At 42.8% G+C, this 11,786-nt stretch overlaps 1 protein-coding gene across 6 annotated transcripts in view; it reads right to left on the reverse strand.

Annotated features, from left to right (window-relative positions):
• GSG1 (germ cell associated 1) overlaps positions 1-11,077 on the reverse strand; it is a 16,490-nt gene extending 5,413 nt beyond the window's left edge. Inside the window, exons 1-3 of one of the 6 annotated variants that reach the window (XM_015859929.2) lie at positions 9,990-11,077; positions 7,937-9,564; positions 1,819-2,137 (exon numbers count right to left, since the gene is read on the reverse strand). In XM_015859929.2, coding sequence (XP_015715415.1) covers positions 1,819-2,137 — 319 coding nt within the window. In that variant the 5' untranslated portion in view covers positions 7,937-9,564; positions 9,990-11,077. The other 5 variants (XM_015859937.2, XM_015859904.2, XM_015859951.2 and 2 more) reach the window with 5 other exon arrangements.
• Positions 11,078-11,786: the final 709 nt, after the last annotated feature.

Below are 11,786 nucleotides of genomic sequence, written 5' to 3' on the forward strand. Positions count from 1 at the left end.
CAGCCTGCAGTTTTTCATCTAAGAATCTCATTTCCTTAATTTCTATCCCCAGTTCTAATCTCTCCCAATCCCCTGTATTACTTCTATCATCCATGGCTCTCAGGATGCTACCCAGTTTAGTGCCATCTGTAGTCTTCATTAACTTGCTGTTTGCTACTTCACCTAGAACTTTAATGAGGTTATTCAGTAATGGCTCATCTAAAGCTGATCCTGAGATTAGCTTGAATAATGAAATCCTTTCTCCAGCTCAATTCAGTTCAAACTCCTGTTGCTGATCAGAGCCTCATTTTTTTTTTAAGTTAAGTTGTCATTCTCTTTGCACTTGCTTCAGAGACCCTCAGCAGTGGATAGATAGTACTCACTTTATAGGAAGCAGGGGACTGAGGCTGACTATGCCTACTCCATACACTGCTGAAATCCAGATGTAACATGCTCTCAGCATTCCTTTAGGCACTGGGGTTATTCCAGGACTGCCTGGTGGCCAGACAATTCTTACAGAGAAAGCTGTCAAATTATGTATTCCCACTCCCACAGGCACCATGGAAACGCACTCCAGCCCAAATCAGTCCCAAATAAACACATCTCTTTCCACAGCATATCTGGAAGAGCTCATAATGAAGCAATCCTCTCATTAGGACATGAGACTTCCAAGCATGTTCCTGCATCCACCCCTCTTCTGTCTTTTGTTCACCTTTATGTATGTATGTATCTATGCATGTATTTATTCATTAATTAATTTTCAGAGTCTTGCAGCAAAGGGTAAAAAATAAATGAGCAATGCTGTACTAGAATGGTCAGTCAGTTAGAGAAGGGAGGTTAGACAAGATGACCTTTAAGAGTTTCTTCCAACTCAGTGTTCCATGATTCTGTTTGTGTTGGGTAGACCTGAAGAGCAGGGCAGCAGGGTGGAAAGGGCTTGATGAAAGATACTTTCATCACTGCATCTTTAGTTATGCTTCTCTCTGATGGTCACCTTCTGGGTCAGTTCTGATCCCTGATGTATGTGCCAGGATGTAAAGTGCATTTGTGCACTGCAAAGCATCCACCTTTACTGATATGTCAGCAGTTCCTGCACAAGGATTGCAGCAGGGCTGGGCAAGAGCATGACCAGCCCCTGGCACTCCAGAGTTTGCAGTACTAGTTTACAGTCAAAAATCACAAGTCAAATCTGTCACAATATCACAGAAATTACTAAAAATTAAAATACCAGAGCTCTAATCCTTAGGTCAATTTGTCCCCTATCTTTGATTTCTCTCTGGTCATATTCTCAAGGTTTTCTCTGCATCTGTAATGCAGGACTTCTTTCTCTCCTTATTGCTTTTTGTTTGTCTGAGAAATGCCTGATCCCGATTCATTTCACACATCTCCTAAGTTTGGTGATTTAAGGAGAATGTCAACAAATGTAATCCTCACAGTTCTTAACTACGAGTTGACAACACTGAATAAAATCCCCATATTGATTTCATAGGGAATATGCACAGATGTGCCCTGTAGAGCATGAAGTGAACTATGTGTAGGAATGGAGCTCAGGGGAAGAGAAAGGAGGGCCACTCCAGTGCCCATCATGATGAATGGTACAACCACAAAGTTGCTGCTGTCACCATCACCTGCATTCCACAGCCCCTGCTCCAGACAGAAGGGCACACCAGAGACAGGCATTCTGCCTTGCTACCATCTGTAAACACCTCTATGAGGGACAGAAGTACAAAGGCAGTGCACGGGGTTGGTGCCGTCTAGGAAAGCCTCTGCCTTTCAATTCTGAACTTCCATGGAATAAAAGCAAGGGAAAAAGCTGTGGCCATCTGGTCAAGATGCTACCTGGCCCTTCCATGCTCTCTTCACAGGAAAGCCACATCCCCGTGTGGAAGTATCTGAAGGAAAAGCGGTCATCCCCAGTCTCCCAGCTGTAGTGCACCTCCTCCTGGGCTGTAGCATTGCTAGCAGTTGCATCAGGTGTCATGGGGACACCTATGCACTTGGAGTCTTTGCTCTTCCCACACAAAGGCTTGGGCACTTTCTGGGTCCCAGTGCACCAGTAGCTGCTGAGCAAGGCGGTGGTGGAGAGGCTGAGTGACAGCAGGTTCAGGATGACTGCCAGGAAAGCACGACGCCACGGCAACATCTTCAACAGCTCCATCTACAACACAGAAACAGAGGGACTGTCACATCACATCTAGTGTCACAAACCCTAGCTCTTCTTGGGGGAGCATGTGGGGAAGGGACATGCATAGGAGAAGCAGACTGTGCTCCTCACAACATTCCAGCAAAGAAGGACCCTTTTCCTAAAAGCCAGAGCAGTGGAACGATAGCTCAGTTTCAACCATTTCAAAATACCCTGGATTTGTGTACCGGGGAAGAGAGGGTGACCCTGTGGAACTGCTGGGACTGAATGCACTGGTATGTGTGTGTGTGTGCATGTGTGTGTGCAGAAAATGAGAGAGGTGATTGTCAGCTCCATCTCAGACACCGTAGATAAGAGCTGTTAACCAACTTCCCCCAGATGCCGCGTGTTTCTGCTACACGGAACATGACTAATACTTTGTTCAGCTAAATGAGAATTCTTTATGACACGTACCCCAAAATACTTCTTCAAGCACCGTTCATTCCTTTATCTAAGGAGGCAGATAGGATACTGATTAAAGAGAAGGGAAAAAAAGGGAAATGTTTTCAGATTGCATTCACACAGTGGCCTGCCCCAGGAGAATACCCAGCTACCCACACCCAGCAGCTTGAGCTCAAGCTCAGAGCAGCACCTCCCACTTGAGCAATCACTGCTCTGCACATCATATACAATCATATAGAGTGGTTGGATAACAGTGTCTGTGCTCTCATAAAAAGTGCCACAAGGCTTGTTCTTATTGTTGGTGGTTTTTAAGAATGAATGGTATCACAAACATCATCCTCATTTTTATATCATCACAAGTAATAAGTAATTCTGAAAGCAGTTTGTGCACCAGGGTCTTGTGGTCTTTCTCTCTCAGAGAGAAGCTTAAGATTTCAAGGTTCCTGCAAAACCCTGCACTGACTTCTGTCTGAGAACCCCATCTTATCACTCCATGGATTGATTAGATGTCATCTACCCACACATCAACTTTCATATAATCAATGCATGCCTCTTCCCACATGGCACACCCTATGTTTGGCACAATTTCATTCAGATACTCCCACCCTTTCCTATTTATGACTCTCAAAATCTTTTTGGCCATGAACAGATTCAGTTTGTACAGACATTGCCTGCTGCTGGCCTCTTCACACAACCTCTTTTGGCTCATCTAATGTTGAATATGTGTGAAAGGCCCAGCATACTGTGGACAATACTATGTAAAATTAGAAATAAACAATCATGCTGTTTTTGACAGTTTTACATGAATACAGATGAAAGCGATGCGTTAGAAACGCTTTTTTTCTGCTAAGCAGCAAGCTCAGAAATGTGGCCAACAGAGGCGTTGCTGAAATACTGCTTGAAAGGCAAGATTTGATTAGCATCTCATCACTTAGAAAACAGCACCTGATCCAGAACATCTTCATCAAAGGCCAGAAAATACCGAGTTCATGAGAAATTCCTGGACTGTCTTATGTTCTGGCTTCTTTTGCTTCCTTCAGAGCACTCGTTTCAGCAATTGAGATGCTGCATCCCAGAGATGGTACCATCTCAGCGATATGGTAACTAAAGAGTTCCATGATCTGGAGGCGTATTGGATACCACCCAACCTTCAGAGTGGTTTGTCAGTTGTTCACCCATTCTTGGTTATATTTTCTTTCACCTGGTTTCAGTTTGTTCACACATTTATTGAAAATAATCTTTCCACTCACAACGTTGACCAAAAAACCAAAACGACAAACAAACAAACAAAACATCAAAACATTTCTTTTTCCCTAACTTAAATATTCAGTAGTGGGGAAAATATTCTCTCCAGTTGATTTGCTATGGTTGGTCAAAGGCCACATTATCTTAGAACCAGCAACAAGGGAAAAAAAGAGAACTGAAATGATGCAGGAACTCTTACCAGAGATGCCAAGGCTGTAGGGCATAAGAAGCAAATCTGAATGACATCTTCCTAAGAATATTTTCCCTCCATAAAAGCCATACACTGACAGTAACTGACCACAGCATCTTGGTAACCCCCAAAAGGAAAGAAATATGAATTTACCTTACTAGCAAGTCCTTGAAGTCCTGTTAATTTGGAGGAGTAATACAGAAATAGAACCCACAATTTGTCTTCGGTTTTACTTGTCTCTAAATTCCCCAAGAAACTAAACTGCTTCAACCCTCCTTTCTCCTTCGTCTCCTCCTCTCTTCCCTTGCCCACTCCCTCCCCATGATTATTAAACGCTATCCCTCCAGCCAGCAGCTGCTTTGTGGAAAATGGTCATTTTATAATCCACAATGCAATCACAGCACAGCTGTTCTGAGAGATTATATGGGAAGTGCTCGTTGCTGCAGACTGGGATTAAGTGCAGCATTCACTGAGCAAAAAGTTTCAGTGAAGCACAGAAGGATTCCAAGCTATCTCTGGGTAGTGGCTGTTTGGGACTTGAATGGAATGAGGTGGCAGCCCTCTGACTGGTGCTTCAGGGGACAATGCCCTTAGCTCAGAAACTACCAACACTCTGGGCACCAATTAGCCCCTTCCCATGCACACAGCCTCAGCAGATGACAAGGATCCAAAGTTCCCATCCCTGGGATAGATTCTAACTATAGAAAGGGGAGAAATAACATAAAAATGGAATTAGGAAAGCCTATATGACTGAATCTGCTCTGAATGCTGTGGATTTCAGACTCTAAGTGTATGTCAATGCAGCTCTCCCTATGGGCAATGGGAGTTATAATGAAAAAACAGGCGTCCCTCAGCAGAACAAGTACTGAATGATAGGCAGGCTCTGTGAAACACTGGTGAGACAAACAAGTGCAGTACTCCAAGGGTGGTGTCCCTTGTATTGGCAGCTTTACTGAGGCATGAAGTTCACCAGGAATCGCAACTCCCAGCTGCTTCACATGAGATGAATTTGGAAAGCTAGAAAGAAACAAAAAGATTCACACTCACCCAAAGTCCCCTCTGAGCTCCTGCCCCGAAAGCTTAAAAACCCTATGATACTTCAGAGTTTAGTTACAGCTTGTTTGGCAGCAGAACAGCAAGAACGGCATCAAATCTCATGAGAAAGAGCAGTCGCTAGAGGGCTCAGAGCAGCACCACGTGCAATAAAAGTGTGAGAGAGGTGCTGCTCCCGTCCTAAGCTTCCAGCACCAGACACAGGTGTACCAATAGCTCTGGGCACTGCACAGCCCAGGACTCCAGGAGCCTGCACAGAGACAGTTACAGGGTGCTGACCCTCCCAGCCTTCAGCATTACAGCTGATGGCTGCACAGTTATTTTCATCCCAGCCACTGCCTAAGCTCTTCTAATATAGATAATCATCGCTAAGATGGGCTAACTGAAGGCAATGCTGAATGTTTCTGTGCTTCCCAAGCTGTCTGTGGGCTTTTTGATTAAAAGCAAGGCTCTGTTTGATACAGATGTCCTTAATTTGCTGGAGGAGCTGGTGCTTAAAAGAAGAGCAGCAGTATTTTTTCATTGTTCAGTTTCTGCATCCGAATGCCTTAAATTTGGCTTCTTAATGCTCAATTAAAACAAAACAATAAGCCCAAGTGGTTTTCAAGCTCGAGAATAAATAAAATTCATTTCACTGCTGTGAAATTTCACGAGTCTCATTAAAATCCAGGGTGCTATGTCAGTTCCTAAAGCTAGGATCGTGGCATATATATTAATGAAATGTGACTGAATTTAGGTTTATGGACATGGGCTCCAGTTTAAAAATAAATTTATCAGATATATGCTATGGTTTTAAGAATGTGCCAGATTCTGAATAATGGCAAATATTTATCCTTCCAGAAGATGGCAATCTTTCTCTAATCTTCTTTTCAGGAATCTGCTACTCCTGTGTGAGCCTGGAGGAAGCAACACCCAAGTTTGGACTTCAGTCCCTCCTGTTTTTGTGGTCTTTTTCTTCTTCTGCCCTTCTTTTTCCACTTCCCCTACTCCCCCCCATTGGTATGAACACATTCTCTTTCCTTCCCTCGGGATGTCAGGGAGTGGATCTTTGTCTTTCAATTGTCTGAGTCCAAGAGACTTTTGAAATCAACAGGGAAAGAAATGAACCAGAAGCCCAACAGGTCATTCATTTACTCCACCTTCCGTCCTGCACAAAGTTATTCTTTCTAATACATTCTGCAGCATTTTAGCAAGTAACATATTAATTTTTTCAGAGTGTTTCTATGCACAGATTACTGTGCACAGCTCATAGAACATCAACACGAGAACACGTTTCCTGACATTTCACAAACTTCTCTTAGTAAAATGTTCTTTCTTTTAAAATCTCCATTCCAACTTTGCCAAAATCTGATCAGTTATGGACAGGAATACATCGTTCTGTGTCTCTCCCCCTGCTGTGCCTTCCAGTTTTCTCTTCTTTGTATCTGGTGTTTCCCACCACAGCTTGGCTTTGCTACAGGTTTGAGATGTCTCTTTCTTTTTGAACGCAGCAGTAGCCAGTCCCTGGGGACTCATTTCAAGTTTGCCCATTGAAGTGAATGCCTGCAGCAGTTGGTTTCCTGTGCAATCATCCAAGCATTTGGCTTACAGAAACAAAACAAGGGAACAAAACACACAACACAATCTCAGCAGAACACCTCTGTGGGGACTGCCTGGGAATTTAGAAGAGTTGTGTTTTCATCTCATCTGTATCACACACATACTTAAGATATATCCTGCCCAAAAGAGATGCCCCTAACTCCCTAGAGATGTTGGTGATAAAGAAGGGCAAGAAACCCTTTCCAGATAGGGCCCAACAATTGCAATACTCAGCTGGCAGATCCCAAGAGGTACAAAGCCATTCATAGCTCTCTACTTGGCTCTGCATCCTCAGTGTACCAGGGATCACATGCCCTCCTGACATCAGCTCTCCTGAGGAGAAAGAGAGGAGAAAGAATGGCTATTTACACCCATAAAGTCACCCTGTGAAACCTGGACAAAGGCACGCTCATACTTACCCCTCATTCCACACATTCTTCACACATGACACTTCCGTGTACCATTCACCCCCTGTTCCTCTTTGTGCTGTTATTACAGGAAGACGTGTCCAATGCTGCCATCCCCTCCCTCAGTGCTACACAGCCAGCAGGATGTGTGTCTGGGCGGCAATGACACTGCGTGAGCCAGACTTCTTAAAGCCAGTGACAGACTGCAAATGCCAGATTTCTGCCTGAGCTCTGAATAATTCCACTCAGATTGTAACCTTTATTTAGCTGTTTGCATGATGCATTAACTCTTGCTCTGCGAATGACCTCACCAGGCATTTTTTTAGTCAAAGCACATTTAAAGGTGAATTCTGTTTTTAAACATGAACAGCTTACGTTGCTAGACAGCATGTCTGTGGCGTAACAGACATAAAGATTGAACTGGAACAAGTAAGTTTTCCATAAAAATGAACATATAAGCTTGCCATTAGTTTGAACAGATCTTTACATTTTTTCCCTAGGCAAGTCTTAGTTATTTTATTTTCTGTTTAACCCTTATTATTCGAAACATACAAAAACGCATAGAAAGCAAATCAAAAAGTCAAATGTATCAGCACAGATTTTGAGGATTCACTTAAAGATTCCAGATGCCTCCATTTCTGGATACACAACGTAAGGCTACCAGAAAGAGGGGTGCTCTTCAAAGAATGCTAAGACTTGCACAGCTCTGTGATATATTTAGCTGAGCAAGGATGGGGGAGGGGGAGGAAGAAAAAACAACCTTTTTTATCAAATTTAGCCAAACACAAACTAGAAGAAGACAAAGCAGAAGACAATATCTTATATGTATCTATAAGGATATGAAATTAGATCCAGTCCAGGAAAACAAGACATATAACCCGCAAGTAGGTCACAGCTCACCTTATCAACTGCTCACTATCACCATCAGCTCTTCTGAGGCACCCAGTGAAGTGCAAGATGAACACGGTCTCACCTCACTTCTTTCTTTCTTTTTGACGGTCAAGACGTTCTGTGAGATGTTACCAGATGCTTTGAAACATAGCGAGTTTGTAGTTTCATTGGCCTTCTGAGCTTTCTAATTCATCACAGTACTTTGTGTCACTGTAAGAATCGGCGTCCACTTCTGCAGAGTACGTCTTTACAATTTGGTAATCCCTTTATGATCTTTATTTTTTGCCAGTTTTAAATCTACTGGTTATGGGATCTCAGTTTGCTTCTGCACAAGATCAGAAACACTCAAACTCAACGGCTGTCACAGGCTCATGGATTTTTGTCATCAAGAGGGACTGCTACAACACCACAGTCTGATCTCTTGTGTAACAGAAACCAAAGAATTCAATCATTTCTAGAGAAAAACAGAGCTTCTGCTGGAGCTATAGTGCATATTTTATATAGCTAAGTAGTATTGACTATGCAATAGGATATGATGGAAAACCCATTACATCCTCAGAAAAGTTGTTCCAATGGTTAGTTAGCCTCATTCTTAAAACTTTGTTCTTGATTTGTAATCAGTGTGAGTCTGCTTCAGTTTTCCCACCTCATCAGTCTGTTCCAAGACAGAAATAAATAGCCAGTGAAATGATTTCCTAAAAATGCTATTGTAGGAGTCACAAATCAATGCATTTCATTAGAGGCACACAGTGTGATCTAATGAGCTGGCTGGCAGCCGAAATTCCTAGTTCTGTACTTGGCTCTGACACATGATTTTCCCCTCTTATTGGCCAAGTCATTAGTGGTGCGTTTACACTGCAGTCAAAGCAGTGGCAGTGATGGGGAGTAAACATTTGGTGCATGTTTTAGTTGGGTGTTGCTAACAATTCTGCTCCAGCAAAATGGAATGCAACGCAGGATACAAACCTCCGTCCAGAAATGGGGTAAATTAAGCTGTGCTGAATTCCACTTTGCAACAGCTAGACTGATAGTTCAAAAATAGCTTGTTTCCCTACACCATAAAGTTGGGTCTTCACAGTCATTCCCACGGACACACTTCTACAGCACAGCTGATCCTTATTGATGCTGGAATCAACATAAAGTTGGTGGGAAAGAGACACTGTTCTTTTTTTTTATTGCAGTATGGTGAATCAGGATATGGAGAGCTAGAGGAAATCTGCAAGAATACCCAGTCAATTCACCTGCACCAGCATGACCCAGACACCCTGAAGACCTTCAATCCTACTCTTGAGTTTTTTTGTAAGGTTGCTCTGAAAGTAATGTCTCCTATTTATTTCTATGGGAACTACAACAGATACAAAGAACACAGTCATGCTATTTGATAGAGCAAATTCACAGTTACAAAACACTACTTTTCAACATAGTTACCATCCGGTTTGCGCAGATGAGCTGATCGAGATGTTCTTCATTCCATGGTGTGACAGCTGGGCATGGACATCTGGAATGTTGCTTGTCTTTCAAGCTGGTGTTGCTGCTGCTGAAATGTATCACACACCACCTCTCTGTGCTCATATCCACTGTTTGACCTCCATAAACACTCAACAAGCGTTGATTAATGTCAACGGGTGCAGCTTTTTCTGCATGGAGGAATTCAAATACGATTCATAAGCGCTTCCACGTCAAATTCCATTTTGTCAGAATGCCCACCTTCTGCCATCTATCTTACAGAAAAATAAATAAATGAATAATGAACAGAATATTAGCAGGAAGGTTCAACCTCTACTGTCATACCACCAATATCCACCTCAAATGTCATGGGCCAACATAATAAAATACTTTGGGAGAGGTCCTTGTACTATATATCCTGGATTTAAATCATTCTGTTCTCTTGTTATATCTTGATTTCAACTCACTCAAAATATCTATCAGAAAACTATTCTATCTCTGCTAAATGTTTAAGGTCTCTACTGCACATCTTCCATTGCACATCTGAGTTATTTACTCACATGGATTGTCCCCTGGAGGTCATTGAAGCTCCATGGTTTACTAAAGTTATACTCACATGCTAGTAATTGAGGAACTGAAGCTTCAAAGGCAGACTCTGAACTAGCAGAAGAGGTTTGGAAATCAAAATGAGTGAGTAAGACAGAGAGTTAGCTTTTTTGAGGTAAGATGTGGGAGGTGTTTTTGTTCTTCAGCTATTAAAAACTCCTTCCCTTGGCATTCGAAGAGGAGAAAAAAAAAAAGAAATGGAGAGAGAACTGGGAAAGGAAGGATTCATGAATCAGGTGGAAGCATGGCAAGAGGAACAGCCACCCGAGTGACCAGGAGGCATGAGGGAGTTCCTCAGGCCAGATACCCCAACAGAGCAGAGCAGACAGGGAGCATGAGTTGGAGAAGCTGAGGTCTGAGACATTGGTCTAAAGGGAATCATAAAACCATCCTTCTCTAGAGTACAGAGCAGAGGTTATGTTACAGAGGTTGCTTTGAAATAAACAGTGCTAAATATTGCAGTTCCACATTTTATCTCACTGGACATCATGGTAATTATCCAAGATTCAAGCCTGAGGGCATCTCTTTTTTCCCAGACTTAATGAGGATGTCAGATCCCTCTCTGTCTCTTCATGGTGCCTGGGAGCTGCCTCCTCACAGTCAGTCTTGTGATGAGGGCCATCCCACGCTGCCTGTGTACCAGGCTTGGACACAGGGTGAGGGTGCTACAAATTTGGGGCCCCAGCCCCACACCATGGCAGGCCTGGAGGCAGCTGATGGTGCCATTCAAAGGCCTCTGGGAGGAAGGAGGGTTCGGTGTCCAGCACTCCCTTCCACATGCTTCCCTGGCTGTAGTGTGGACATCAGTGCTCAGCCACAGCCGCGAGCACCCAGGCTTCCCCACACAACTGGGGGGAAGGGAATGCCACTCTCTGTGGAAACTGAAACGAGAAGTACTTCAGCAGTGGCACACCAAGAGCTTGGGCGTCTCCCTCTTTCCTTCTGTGTTTCTCTCCTCTCCTCACAGCAAGATTTCTGTGTGCCTGAGACCCCCCCCCAGGCAGCCTGACAAGCCGGATTGCACTGTGAACATGGCTGCTGCCTGCAGGGCTGGGGGCAGGCTGGAGTGAGGCCACCACAGCCCTTGGCCCAAGTGTAGGGCAACCTGCATCTTTGTCAAGTGCTGTTGTTTCCATCAGGCTTGCTGCTAAAAAAAAAAAAAAAAAAAAAAAAAAAGGCAAATAATTAACAACTGTCCTTCCCCTGTTTTTCTTCTGAGCAGGCTCAAACTGCAATTACTCAGCAGCTTGTTATATAGCCAGATGGAAAAGGATGCTTTCCTGACAGAAATAGTGTGATTTCTTCTCAAGGAAGACAGTATTGAGCGAGGCTCCTTTTAAATGAAAACATAATCTTTTTCTTTTTCTTTTTTCTTTTTCTTTTTTCTTTTTCTTTTTTTCTTTTTCTTTTTTCTTTTTTCTTTTTTCTTTTTTCTTTTTTCTTTTTTCTTTTTTCTTTTTTTTTTTTTTTTTAATTGTAATAAATATTCCCCTGCCATCTTTGTTGTTGGGAACAGCAAAGTGGTTTTGAGTGAAATGAAAAACAAACAGAAAAAGAACCCAATAAAATAGCCATAACAGATGTGAGATGGTAGATGCTGGCTTTAAGTTTGGCAAAGTGAAAAAATAAAAAAGACAAACCTTGTGATGAAATGTGTCAAGTGACTATAATAAAGAGGCAGTGCTACTAGCAATGTCTTCCATGTTCTACATGCAAATTAACACATTAATTTCACCATTAATTTTTCCCAGGTAAACAAGGATCATAATTGCTGAGATTTAAAGCTGAGTATTAAGCGTCACAAAAC

The sequence above is a fragment of the Coturnix japonica genome, chromosome 1 (assembly GCF_001577835.2).
Source record: "Coturnix japonica isolate 7356 chromosome 1, Coturnix japonica 2.1, whole genome shotgun sequence".
Taxonomy (NCBI): Eukaryota; Metazoa; Chordata; class Aves; order Galliformes; family Phasianidae; genus Coturnix; species Coturnix japonica.